The sequence below is a fragment of the Galendromus occidentalis genome, unplaced genomic scaffold (assembly GCF_000255335.2).
Source record: "Galendromus occidentalis unplaced genomic scaffold, Mocc_1.1 scf7180000077527, whole genome shotgun sequence".
NCBI classification, from domain to species: Eukaryota; Metazoa; Arthropoda; class Arachnida; order Mesostigmata; family Phytoseiidae; genus Galendromus; species Galendromus occidentalis.
In genome coordinates this window covers 501,330-515,776 of record NW_003805515.1, presented here as the reverse complement: position 1 = coordinate 515,776, position 14,447 = coordinate 501,330, and the positions used below count along the sequence as shown (strand labels likewise).

The window sequence follows — 14,447 nt, the reverse complement described above, 5'->3', positions numbered from 1 at the left end:
CACCAGTGGCATGTGCTCTCTGAGTTCGGTTCACACTCTAATCGAGGTTTTATGTACCGTGGCTATGTCCGTGTTTGTTTTCTTGGTCACGGATCAGCAGCAGCTGTACATTGGCACGTCGTGGAAGTCGGCAATGGGTCAGCAGCCCATGAGCGCTTGGTCTCCCTTCCTGTTCACGGTCAGTGCGCTCCTTAATACTTTCAATTTCGGTCGTCTCGGATTTTTCGCCGGAATCCTGCGGGTCAAGCGGGTTTCCGTAGCAAACGCAATCCGAGCTGGCTTGATCGTGTTGCTACTCTGCGTAGTCACATGCCGTTTCCACGAAATGCGCCCGAACATCGGAGGAGTCCATAGAGTCTTTGCCTTCTTGTCGCCTTTGAGTAGGTTCCAAGAGTTGTCATTCTACTCTGTATACGGGACGAGAGACGACGTATATTGCAGTTCAAGACTTGCGAATAAGGCCGAGAATTCAAGCACGGACTCTTTTACGGACGCTCGCGCTTGCCAGTCGTTCCGTTCTTTGATAGACGGCGGGAGTGAATCACTTCTTCTACTGCCGATCTGGACATCTGCCCTCTCAGTCCTCACCGTCGTGATGTTCCTCTTGCGAATCATCGGAACACTCGTATTCGCCATGGATCTCTATGGGAGTCGACTAAAACGAATGAAACCCGCCACACATCCCGGCTTATCTGCGCAGACTCATAGTAGAGTTTCGCTGCAAAGACCACCAATGGAGTCGAGCAATTCGTGAATGAAACTGGATAATGTGACCAATCAGAGTCTTGTTTGTCTCCCGTGCTGTTCCGGACCAGTCCGAACGGATTCTCCCTTTCAGACGCTTCCCCCTCCCCCTTGATGGATTTTGTGGAATCCTCGGTTCCGTTCGACTGTCTGTGATTCTTGGGGATTTGCATGCACGGGAGAGCTTACCGTGCACCACACTGCTCAACGTTCGTCCGCTGTCACATCCTACGGGTTCTTCTATTTCGCTTATTTGATTCCAATGTCGAGGTCTGACATCCAAGGAGAATGGGCGCGAGGTAAAGTAGAGTCTGCTTCTCCGGCCACATTTCAATAGAACCTTTCCCTGGAAAGCCCAATGATGAGGTGCTTAAATGAGAACCCATCTCTCAACGAGCCGACAGCCACCACTCGACTTTGATCTCAGAAAACTTCTCTTCACCACATATTACGGAAGACTGCAATTATTTTGCTTCCGCATGGTGACAAGCTCTGATCGAGTGGTACCCTTCGAGACAGTAGCGCCAGGGACCTATATCTTGGTTCTCACTCGGGTAACTTCATTTCCTCGCTGGGCGCCCGTATCCCACGAGCGAATCTCCGCTCTTTCGAGAAGTTGGGGTCGAAAGGTGTTCTTTATCGAATGTGCTCCTGTCCCATATACCTTTGAGACTATCAAACCAAGGATTTGATTTGTTTCCCGGTGATATGTTCATCTCGCGCCGTTCATCTCTTCGGAGCTGGGTGCCTCGGGCCTATACGATCATTAGAACTTAGAACTGAATCCGATGCATGTACAAAAAGGAGAAGAAAAATTAGGTCATTTATGAGCTGCATTGCTCCTCGTCTGATCTCAGCCGCCTCTCTGAGATTCGTCTGTCTCTGAATATTTAATATATCATTTCCTTGGAGTATTCGTATGGTTCAATCTGGAAGCTGTGGCTCGTCTCTTCTTCTCCTCGGTATTTGAAGAGTCGACTCCTTCTGAAACTTCCTGAAAGACCAATCGATTTTCAACTCGAATCCTGATTGACCCGCGAATCCCCTCTCTGTATCACTAGCCTCGTCTTCGTCGAACTGTTGAATCTCTCCTCTCCTACAGAGCAAGCGAATCGGAAGCTATCGGAGAAGGGCAATGGCTCATTTTCCGGCGGAAACGAGGGCTTTCGAAGGGGGGATGAGTCAAGAGCGGGTTCAGACGTTGCGCATACAGATTATACCTACTGCATTATGGAACTTCTCGGAGCCGGATTTCGGACCGGGGGCTTCGTTTTTTTCTGGTAGACCTTTCACTCTGCCTAGTTGTAAATTCAATCGTTTCCTCTCTTTCCTCGCCTTGATGTGTGACTCCTCCAAAGCGTTGAGACGCTCTTTCAACTCGGGTGGTGTTTCACAGACGTACTTCTCCGGAAGTGTTTTGCCGTAAATTTTTTTGTACAATCGGCTCCTTTCCGCCAAGCGTCGGAGCGCGACCATCTGAGTCTTCGATAAGCGCTCTTTTTTTATCGGTTCTTCGTTAGCCGCTTCGGGTGACATCACAGATACAGTTTCATCGCCAAACGAGAGGTGTTTTCTCGAGCTATGGCTGAGATCCTCGGTCGGCGGCGATTCTCCTTTCGGAGACGCATGTCGCGGGACGGCTCCTCGGCGGGATGTGTTTCCTTCGAGAGTCTCGTGCATCGAGAGACTTTCCGGCATCGTTCCGTATTTTGGTGGAGGCGACAAGTCACTAAGCTTACGTGGAGCATTCGTGCGAGTTTGCACTTCTGCTACCAAGTCTCGTCCCTCAGAAACGCAGCTTGGGATCCCCGACTTGCCAGGGTTCAGGCCGCTCTTCGGCGCAATTAAAATAGGGGCGATCACGCTTGGGGGTGACCTCTCCATATCGGTTTCGGGAGAATTATCAGGAGAGGGACTGGAATCATCATCTTCCGCACCACGAAGTCCCTGTTCACAGACACCTGGGCTCGTCTGTGGGCTTCCCGACCCGAGTTTCTGCGAATCGCTCTCCCGGGTGCTTTTCGGTCTCGGGAGAACCGTGGGTGCTCCTCGATATCGCAAGAGCCTGTTCCGCTGTCTAGGAATCCTGAGAAAGTTGGCGTTGCCGACCGCCAAAGCTGTACACCAGCCGTAACCGGCTTGCATTAGGGATACCAGAAGGTCTCGGATGAATACAAGATTGGAGACGATGGGCGTTGGGAGTTCCCGTGAACCGCGTGGCCGATCGTTTCTCTTCTTCGGAGCTGGCATAACCGTAAAAAACACTCGAGTGATAGTCACTCGCGGTATCCCATCAAGCACAAGGAAAGAGTTCCACCTCGAACTTCGTCGTTCGACTTGCTTCTCTCGGAAGCCATTCCGTGAGAAGAATCCACCAAGTTACTCCGTGATATACAACACAGGCAATCTCAAAGGGCCGACGCCGACGTACGGAGTCGGCCACATCAGCTTCACATCCACTACTCGGAGGAAAGAGAGATCAAAATGAAACAAATAACTTCTTCTCTAAGAAAAGCAGGAAAAATGACGACGACCAAGAAATCGTCACAGACATATCGATCTTCCATTCTTATTCCACTTCATATTTACAGAGGTATACTAGTCAACATCTCGGTTTGGGTTCTGCTCACTCTCGACGTCATCATCAGATTTTCAACAGTGCGGATTGGACCAGGACAGTATCAACCAAGATATTAGGAGATAATATATCACGATCGGGTATCTGTAACGAATATTCCGCCTTATCGACAATCCAGAATTGCCTAGATCTCGAATCCAGGGCAGCTGAGAGAAAATATTGGGCCGACTTCGAGCTCCACTGACCTGACTAGAATCGTTCGGTGATCCTCGTATAGCCCCGAGAAAGTCCCCGATGCAGCGACGATGCTCCAGACGCATCCGAGCATGGTCGCGGATACCGTCACCAAGAACAGGGCCATTTTGTTACCTATGATGGCTGGGAGAGCCTGGTGGGACAAATTATTATCACTAAATTTGTTCCCGACTTCAGCCAGTAGATTGCGAGGGGGAGAGTCGTAGAAGACGAGAAAGAAATCCAGTTTGTCGACTCTACTTACCTTGCACACAATGAGCGAGATGCACTGTCCCAACAGACAGTACCCGAGCACGCATAATCCCTGTATGGGGGAATGAGTCAGAAGAATTAGTTGAGCGTCGGAATGCTGCGAAACTTGGCGAATTGCATGTATCAGGAACGCCAAGCTTGTCTTACTTGGAAGAAGGACAGCTGGCTACCCATGAGTATGGTATTCAACGTAACCAACGCTGCTCCACCCCAAACCATAACGAAAAGCTCGGCGAAATGCGGCACCGCCTCCGAATTCGAACTCCCCGCGGAAGTCTAGAAGAAGGGAAAACATGTTCACTCTTGCTGTCATCTCTTGCTCTCGAGCCCAGACATGTGTTTCCCAGGCTAATAAATAAGCGGGAGAGCGGTGATTCCAACATATTATTCACATGCCACGTGTATCGCGAGTCGGAGGTGTTGGGGAATCCTACCTGTAATATCACTGCGAGGACGACACATATCATAAGAGGGCCCCAGAGATCCCAATCCCGTAAAAGTTGTTTTTGCTTCTTGGGCGTGTAAACATTGACGAACTTGTTCACGATGCTTCGAGCGTCCCGCATCACCTGCATGGAGAAGGGAAAAATCCTCTAGAAAACGAGGGGGCAGGGCAAAATGATGACTCCATAAGCGCAATTGCAGCACTGAGTGAGCACTCACGGTTGTCATTATGGGCTCATCTAAAGTGTTCAGAGTGGCCCATTCGTCGGGACCCTGAGGTGTCAAGCCATCGATGACTGTCGACGGAGATTCCAAATCCACCAACGACATCTGTTGCGACGAGTTCTCACAATCGTTGCTTAAGTTTTGCTGATTTTTCCAAGAGTTCTCTGCTCATTGGAGGAGGGTTTATTGACGTGACCACTCAAGATGGCGGCTGCCTCGGCGAAATCAGAAGAGAGGAGAGACAGATGAGGGGAAAACCCGCGCTAATTCAAAAACCGTCGGGAAGAGGGCGCGCCTCGGTGACCCGAGAGCGTCGACTTCTCCAGATCACTATGAGAGAAGCTGCAGAAATGACTGATCCAGTGATCTTGCACTCTAGCACTCATGCCAGTGACGAGTAACACCGCGAAGGGACGAGTAACACCGCTCCATGATGCCTGATCGGTTGCATTGAGAGAATCCCTGACTGACTGTGAGTCGGGAATCGCTCGCTCGGGTGATCGGGGGCTTGCTCAGCCTTTTCTAAAGCCCAGAAGAAGGTCAGAGAGGGCTGTGAAGTCTAACATTTCTCAGGAGGCGAAGCTTGTGACTTCCATCGCTCCCCCATGAGACGTGTCAGAGAAGACACTCGTTGGATATCCCGCAATCGGGTTCCGCAGAGCGAACTCAACTCAAGCTATGTATTAGAAAGTTCGTGATGTCTGGATTCGATTCAAATGGAGGAACTCTTCATCCCGATTGATAGAGAATGTTGATCGTTTGATCGGCGGAACTCGACTCTCCCACTCGAAGGAAGCGATAAGAGTACCGCGTATGTTGAAAGACAACGTCCCGTTGTCTCAAGGATACTTCTGTCCATCAACCCGAATGTTTTTCGGAGATCTTCGAGTCACTTGATCTGAGTAAGTGAGTTGGCCATCCCCCGAGACGCGGTCCGAAAACAGAACCGATTCCGAGGGAAATCCGCCGTAGGCCTCTGGACAGGAAGTTGCTTCAATAAACTAGGGCTCACAATCGTGGCTTTTGGACTCAATAATTGAAGTCCGGACTCGGGAATCGAGAGCGTCCCATGAAGCAGCAGTTTCCGGCGCAGCTGCCGACGTAGTTGCGGAGATGATAAACGCTGATAACGAGGTCCGTTCATTTCATTGAGAAAGTTGGCAGTAGTAAATTCAGCCATAATCACGACGACGCGGCATCGTCAGCTGATAAGAGCCCAAATTAGTCTGGCCTCCCTATATGCAAGAGATTCGGGAAACGAGAGTGGTTTTCTCACCAGTCGCTGGGTTGGGATGACGAAAACGGCTTCTTCTCCTCGGGTAGAGCGAGATGCCAGAAGAGCTATCTATCCAGTCAAATCCCGACCAGAGCCAATCAGGAATCTGAAGACTTGCTCCGTGATGACTCCGACAGTCGCGTTGACTGGTTTCGATGATTAGAAGAAAGGAACGTATTAATATCGCTCGGAGGCCTCCTGAGCAGAGCTGTGAGAATCGTTCCTTTAGCTGTGCGTTTTCCCTTCAGATATTCGGGTATACGAATCCCGACGAGAATTCCGGGGACCTGAGACCCAATTTCCCGAATCTCCCGTGCAGCTAGAATATGCGAATTCAATCTTGGAGTGCTCCGCAGGGTGCATTCGTCCGTAGACGATACGGGCGGATCAGAAAACTCCGATCAGGTCTCGATTCAGGGAGCTAAGCCTGAGCAATCATTTCGATTTGGGATGGAATCCCTCAGGTGTCGATCGTCGGGGTCATTAGTAGTCATAATTGGGGCTGTGTGTTTCATCCACGAAAAAGAGCGAAATATGCATGAAAATTGATGAGCCGTTCCATTGACGAGGCGTCACTCCCAACGTTTCATTGGTTCAAATGAGGAAGGTAACAAGCACGGAGAAGCCCCGGGAAATGTGCATATATGCACGGAAATATGTGCATAAAATTCACAGCCCTACTCTTAATTCATAATACTAGAGACTCCCGATTCCGCCGATGCGCTCGCGATACGGCACAAATTCTTACATTCAGAGCGTGTCGACTAAATCGAGAACTGACTTCTACCTGGATGCGGTGCTGTCGAGGAGTGAGCGCCAAATGCGAGAACATCTCCGATGTACGTATTTGCGAATCCTCGTTCACGTCGTTCTGTCAGCTTTCTTTGAACACTCGAATGATGATCTTGGCTCCCGTCGGATTATCGTCCAGTTTAGAATTTAGCAAATTATGCCCGAACGCGGTGGTCCTGTGGCGTCGCGTTGTCCTGTCGAATGAGCGGGGCTTTTTTTTATTGATGAAAGCTTTGTTTTCAGCTTGTCACAAAATCAGGCTTTCGACCGATTTCGGTCCGGCTGCCGCTGCCGGAGCGAACGAACAGGACGCGTCACGACGACAGCAACGAGACGAAGTGCTGAGGAGATTTCCCGCTGAATCGATACATCACAACAAGTACGATCACCAGTAGAGTCGCAGCGGCCGGCGATGGGTCACACATAGAACAACGACGTGAGCTCCAAGTACCCAGGGACGAAAAGACATAGAGAGATCGATCTTGGGCCGCGCGGAGTTTTGTCGTCTCGCGCAGCGCGAGCTGTTGGATGCTGGCGACGGGCCGGGCGGGAAATGCGGATTACGTCAAGAGAGGACAAATTGAAACTGAATTTACGGAGGAGTTACAGAAACACGCGGACCACCTCGTCGATCGGAGAGAGCTGCAGTCCAGCCACTCAGTCGGTCCGTTCGTCAGTCACTCATCCTGCCGGCAAGTCGACCAAGCGGGCGAGCATTCGACGACCACCTGGGGAGAATAAAGAGGATTCCCCCGTTCCACAAACGCTTTTAAGAGCGTTCGACATATTGTGCATGTAATTTCGGAGTTGAGAGCTCAATGTTGTTGGATATATAATTTGGAAAGGCGGCGCATGATTTCTTGGGCGAGCTCCCCGGCGAATCCGCTTCCGCCCACACTAAATCTCTCCCGTGCTCCCAACATCCGAAACGGATCGGGATAGTTGGATGGAAGTCAGAAAAAAAAGTCCCAAATAGATCGCAGGCACAGGGTACTCCACCATGTCGCCGTCATGGAGAAATATGCGACTGTTCCAAAAAGGAAGGAGCTTTTGACGACATCTTAGACGAAATCTGAACCCGTCGAGATAGATAGCGAGAGATGCCCGGGTTTTCGAAATTGATATCAAATCGAGGAAGGAAACAGCGAACCAAGGATGAAAGAAGAGGCTTGCCACAGCGACACAGCGAGAAAATCGGATAGCTGGTCGAGGAAGACATCAGCGACAGCCGGCGATCAGGGGGATTGACATTGGAAGAGAAAGCAGTGCGGATAAAAGACGGCGAGAAAAGCTGAAAGACAAGGGGACTGCTTGAAAAATCGAGCAAGTGGGCAAGCACAAACATGGAGAGAAAAAAGTGAACTCGGGTGGTCTTACTCTGGTCTGAATGTGGTGGTCGTCGTCGTCGACGTTTCTACGTCGGTGGTCTGACGGAAAACGAGGGAGAAGGTCCGTAGCGGTGAGTGAGCGGCGGTTTCGCCGCTGCTGCCGCGACCGTTGTCGTAAACGCTCTCGAAAATAGGAGGCACAGGTCAATGTTAATGCGGTGCGCACCGTTCAAGCAGCAACCACCCACTAAACCATTTATGGAGGGGCAAGCTCAGCAAGCAGGGCGTGTGCCGCCAGTCGGTCCGCTTCTTGATGCTGCTTTCACATGAAATGTCAAACTCGGGGGCACACTCGTTGTTGTCGTCGTCGTCGTCATCGTTATTACTACATCCGTTGCTGATCATGACGACCGCTCCAAGCAGAATCGCTTGTTGCAGAAAACATGAAGGAATGGGAGTGAGGTAGCTTTTTCGTCATGCAGTAGCGTCTTGATCGATAGCGCGTGGTAAGTTGCGTAATGCGCGCTCCGCTCCGGGGTGGTCGCTTGTGCTCATTTGAAGCGGTATGCGGTCACTCGATCAGTGAGCTAGCTTGTCGTGGCTCGTGTTTACGTTACGGACCTTCCACGAGTCTCGACTTCGTTCGCGTAAACTTCGTAGTCTATGCCAGAGCCTCCTGAACCCGTTCGTAGACTGGCTGCGTGCCCAGTAGTCCAGAACGGGATAGGTCGCCCTCGAACTATCATGCTCATCCAGCCCATGCGCTCATGACGGTGGTCGGACTCTTGAGCACAATGACAGATACACGGACCACGAAGAATACTAGCCGGCTCCCGGGTCCCTCGCAGTCCCTCTCACCACTTAGCTCCTCCCCGGACCACACACGACTTCGAAGACTTCATCGAAGCCCAGACAGGGCTGGTTGACGGACGAAGTCTGCGTTTTCCATGGCCGTGTTTTACGTTCTCTTCGTAACAGTGTCGTGTGGCATAACACACCGACGAGAGCAGCCTGAAACCTGAAATTCAGGTAGAGCGTGTTCGAGTGTTGTGAGATCCCGTGTTGGGAGAAACGACCATCGGGAACTCGCCTCGCACCGATTGGGTATGGCTCCAGCGGACCCGAATGAATCTAGCATATTCTACGATCGGGATGAGGACCGCATCAAGATTGTTTCTTCGTCCCAACCTGTTGGTGTCTCCATCAGTCCAGCTCGATTGCTGCAGGTCATACAGGTAAGTGTCTATCGGTGTTACCTGTGCGCCCCAGAAGCTAACGACTCACGTCAACCTGGTCCGCGAGTCAAGCATTTCCGTACTTTTTCGTGAAGTCACCCGCGATTATGGCGAGGCGTGTGCTTGTTTCACCGTCGATGATGCTTGGGCGAGCTTGCGCGTGCTTAACACATTGTGCATTCGTACGAGACCGAGCTCTAGAGGGGAAAAGCACGGTTCCCGGAGGAGTCGCACGAGAGATTCTTCGCGCCTCGTTCCCGTGAATATTCTCCGACCAACTCGCTTGGGACTCCACGCTGTCACTTGCCCCCAAGCAGCGCGTAGGAGCATACCCTGACAATACAGAGCCGAATAGATCACGGGGATGCTCTACGTCAGCTGACAGAGAGGATTGCCTTAAATCATTATGGCTCTCTTAACAGTGTCTCAGCTTGTTCCCACCCGGATTTCCTCTCGACCTCGATGGAACCCATGCGTGAGTTCATTGTGAAGGGAAGCTACCAGCAGGTTCCCGAGGTCAGTCAGCGATAATCATTCTAGTCGGCACGTGGAATCTCGATGGATTCGAAGGACTGTACCAAACACCGAGGTTTGACCACGTCAAGGTACTGTTCCGAGGAACCGAGCCCGACATAGAATGCCCCCAGCTGAATCGAGGCCAGAAAGAACCAATTCTGCCGTGAGCGTGTATGATAAAGAGAACGTTCGCGGACGTTTGGTAGGTTAGAGCTCGGGGAACCTGGCGCTAGAAAATCCAAAGAGAGGCCGGCGAAAAAACACTGGAAATCCTCAGGATAGGCCCCGAAGCTAGGCGAAATTAGCATAATAGGCAGAAAAAACGCCACACGAAATTATTCTATGAGAAATTCCCGTGGGAATCCGGAGTCCCATCCGGTTGTCATCGAAGCCGGTCTGATTGGAGCATTTAACATCATCGACGGAGAAATCCTGCGTCTAGCTGGACCATCGGATTTCATCGGAAGCAGGATGTGTTCCTGGAGCGTGAGTTCGCCGACCTCATTTTGTCTCCGATTCCGTCCGTAGACCCAAAACATCTCCGTCCGGCTTTTAGCGCCTCGGTAGCTCAAGAAGGCACTTCACGCACGGAGAAAATATATAGGCATGTTCGATCGAAAAACGTCGATAGAGGCAGCCATAGGGATTTGTGGCAGAATGCCCGAACTTCAGAGCTCTACTGATGATACAAGGGAGAGGACTTAGCTGTCATTAAGCGAAATGGAATACACAGACGGGAATTCATGATGTGAAGCAGGTACCCGAACCGAGACGGCTCCACAGGAGAACGTCCCCGATATATTCCTGGGAAAGCCCATAGGGATCTCGAAGCCCTATCCTGTCTGACCTCAGACCCCCATTGCCTCGGTCAGCAGAAATATTCCCCCTCCAAATGTAGCGCCGCCGTGCTTCATGTTGCAGACGTTTCGCGGAACTCGCGTAGGTATACCCACACGCTCACCCCGGTGTGCTTGTCTCCGAGACTCCCTCGTAAACAAGACGACCAGGTAACCATGTTCAGTGCGTCATCTATCTCAATAGTTACGGAGTGACATCGGCGCGCTTGCACCTGTTCCTTCCGTTTGTGCTTTGAGCGCGAGCCGATATTCCGACAAAACTAGTGTCGGATGGATGCGATAAAGCTCCACTTTGGACATTTAGCCAAATATCCGAGATCCGAACCCAATTTTTGATGGATTTCTATCCGAGTCGATCGTTTGGGAGGGCCGACTCGGCACGGATTCTGTCAAATTGTCAGGGGGAAGAGTCTATCCAATAATCCACGGCATCCCCGAGAGAAATGAGAGGAGCTCTTTGTGTTTCTTCGAAAGAGAGCTCCGATTGAGACATCGCTCCGCTCCACGCGCGAAAGAAAGCATTCCGGGAATACGTCGCAGCCGCTCTAAAAATCATCCGATGAAGTCAAGAAAAAAGAGATTTACAGTCTGCTCGAATAGAGAGGCCAGTGTTCAAAGTGGGAGGTCCGAGACCTCCCACGAAAGACACCTGTCACTGTGGAGGTGTGAGAACAACCTCAAAAACGACAGCAGCGACAACTCGCTCGTTTATTAACATTGGCAAAGATGCTGGCCATGACTAAAAGCCGAGTCGGGGAATGCTCTGCAAAGGCTTCGGGGCTCTCGAAGAAATTTATGACTCCGAGTGGCGAGGGAAGACAAGGAGAAAGTTGTTCTCTGACACGTCGTTTCGAATGCTCGGAGGCTGAGTGAATGTTGGAGACCATCGAATGTTTCTTCGGACACTGGAACAACCCAAATACGAGAAATCCTGTGTCATCACTCTGAAAACACGAGATAGCTGTCCCGCGAAGTCCATCAAGCGGACCGGAGCCTCGAGACTTCCATGAAGACTCCCGTGCACGATTGCGGACGCTCTCATATAACGATAAAGTTCATTAGGCGTTCGCCTACGTGGGGGTTCGGACACCGTTTGTGATCCTTGATTTGGGAAGCGAGACCTTAGGCTACGGCTCCCACGGGAAAAACACGCCGCGGCGGGGATGCACTTCTGGCTCTTAAATTCTTGCCTTCGGGCCGAGGCTCCTAGAAGCTTCCGGGAACTTCGTGAACCTTCTCTCGCCCGTATGTAGGCATGTCATGATATTTTCGATCATAATTAGGTAGCTTGCATGAGTAAGAGCTGAACTGCCGTCTCTAAGCGCTCGGGAAGCATTTTCTCCAGAGGATCCCGATCATTCGGGAAAAAGGATCGATTGTTTAGAGATGGGGTTCTGTTCGACCGTGGAGAAAAATTTTCGCCATCCACTCGAAACAGTCAGATCTTTTGTCATACTGAGTTATCTGATTAGAGATTCGCTCTCGATGTGACTTCTGAGGCCCTGGCTCGTCAAAGTCAAGGGGGTAGCCCCCTCGAACGAACTGTCCTGTCGGAGGGCGAGCTCGATCAGCCTAAAAAAGGGGCGCCTTATTGCCGCCGCCGACATCGACTGGGACCTTTTGAGCTTAATTTTTTTATGGCGGCAGAAATCGGCAATCGAGCATTCGGAGACCACGAGACCCTTCTGGGTAAAGACGAGACCTAACGATGCTCCTCCGGGTCCACAAGGTTTGCGACACGTCATTCGGTCCCTCGATACATACCGCTGCTCTCGTTGAGATTTTCGGAAGCCCCAACAAGTACTAATTACGGTGTCTTAGCCAATTCGCGACCCTTCCGTGAGCATCAAGTGAAACGCAGCAGCCCGAGACCGAAGGTTCGTGGAGCTCATTTGCTTCGGATGAATATTGACCCACTGATTCCGCTTGTAGTCGTGGGCGAGAATATGACGAGGCGAGAATAACACTTCTGTGAGGTCCTCATTGAGGTGGGTTCACGAAAGCTCGGCTATGTTTTGCCGGAGCTCAAGACGATCTTCTCATGGACATCGTTAGTTCCAATGATCGACATTCTACACATCCCTGATGAACAACTAAGATCCCTTCCGGTTGTGGGTGCATGGCGCGGCGCCTGCCGAGCGTCGCTACGTCTACCACGAACTGGAAGGAGTCTCTCTCCAGCTTCTGGAGAATACTCACGCAACCTCCATTATGAGTTCCGTCCCATTCCGCCGTCGGCCGGTAGACTTATTGATTAGAGCTCCGTTGATCGAGTGAATGAGTCTCGAGGAGCCCGCGCATCGGTGCCTGCGATGGGTCTCGAATCCGTCCCCTGTTGCGGACGACCAATGCTTGCGTTTCCGGTTCCTGTTATTCCCACCTTGCCTGTCGCTGTGACGAACTCGTTCAGACTGTTCTGCAAAGTCGCCGGAGTCGCCTGTCGATCAAACTCGAGCGAGATCGGCCGCGAATATTGTAGTCCAGTCGCTCGAGCGTGCGGCCGACCGACCTTGTGCAGACTGGAGCCACCCACCGGGCGTTCGATATAAATCCGGCACGCTTGTGCTCCTATCTAATTTACTTAGACAATGTTTTCGAAGTTCGGACTCAAGCTGAGTCTGTTGAAGAAGGAGAGACGCTGCCGCCATCGCCCTTAGACTCTACGGACCTCACACGGCTTCCCGCGAACGGAGCCGATTCGACTTCATTTGAACATCGCACCGCAGAGGTCCGTCAACCTCGTTCTGATTCCAGAGATACAGGCTGGTACCCTGAAGCGATACAGGAGCCTCGAGATTGTAGATCGATAGTCTCAGTCGCCATTGTTTATTTTGATATTTCCCCATGAGTCAGTCGAGGAGGGCCACAACGACGCCGACGACATCGACTCCGACACCGACCACCCTCGACAGAATATGCCCCGAGGTTTATCGTTCTAGAGACATGTCCGAGAGCCATAACGGCACGGAACGTCTCTCGATTATGCCGTTCCCGATGAAACGATTCAAAAAATTCCGAATCGACAAATTCTGCCGAGCTCTCCTATTGACCAATCTGAACTACGGCATCGAGTGAACTCCAGGTTGAATTCACGCAACTTCGAGGATATTCTCCTCTCCCGCGAGGTTCGGTCAGTTATCCTGGGCGCCTGAAGGAAACGATTCTTCAGTTACGGTACTTGCCTACTCCGTGAGGGTTCATTTAGTTGCGCTGATTCGGGATATCGATCTCCGATAAGATTTTCCCTTCCCAAGACATTCCCCCCTGAGAGCTTCTTTCCCCCTATGCCTTGAGTCGGATAGAAGCAAGACATTTGAGCACGCCGCCGGAGAGATATTTGGGTGTGATTGAGCCAGAGGGCAGCACTTGTTCAAAAGAGACATCTTGACAAAGGTCTGACCCGTGGCTGCCGATGCCGTGAAACGATGCCGATATATCTATGAATGGTATTAGTTCTTTGAAGTATTATCGAGAAACGTAGACATCCATCCGAAGCATCAGCTCCTGCCCCCAAAAATCGGAAATCCGTTCCTGGAGCGCGACATAGATACGCTGCGCATACGGTGAGCAGTGTCCATTGGCAGGCATCTGGTCCTCGGATATTGTACGCCATGCATTCCACGGAGGCTAAACGGAGCTACGGGATTCGGTCCGATAGGAAACCCCCTGCGCCTAACCGGCTCAACAGGGGGAAAATTCCCCAGAGATGGGATATATCGAGAATCGGCGAATCCGCGATGTGTGAACTACGTCAGATGGATTATCCGAAAGCCCCTTCTACGACCAGCTTCAGGTCTGGTAGAGCCATCGGGCAGGGGAAAAGTGATTCCCAGTCAATTACACAGATTTCGGATCGAGCCCGGAGGATTGTCCGGTGCCGAAAGCGCTTCGACGCGTGCATAGATGAATTATTTCAGCGGCCGCAGCTACAGGCCGGCTGCCTCG

At 51.4% G+C, this 14,447-nt stretch overlaps 1 protein-coding gene across 1 annotated transcript; it reads right to left on the bottom strand.

Annotated features, from left to right (window-relative positions):
- Positions 1-3,288: 3,288 nt before the first annotated feature.
- On the bottom strand, positions 3,289-4,699 carry LOC100909382 (protein YIPF6). The gene is made up of 6 exons (XM_003748017.1): positions 4,493-4,699; positions 4,264-4,398; positions 3,977-4,105; positions 3,822-3,881; positions 3,568-3,710; positions 3,289-3,466 (listed from the first exon to the last, which is right to left on the bottom strand). The coding sequence occupies exons 1-6, from the start codon at positions 4,601-4,603 to the stop codon at positions 3,397-3,399; spliced, it is 648 nt and encodes a 215-aa protein (XP_003748065.1). The 5' UTR covers positions 4,604-4,699; the 3' UTR covers positions 3,289-3,396.
- Positions 4,700-14,447: the final 9,748 nt, after the last annotated feature.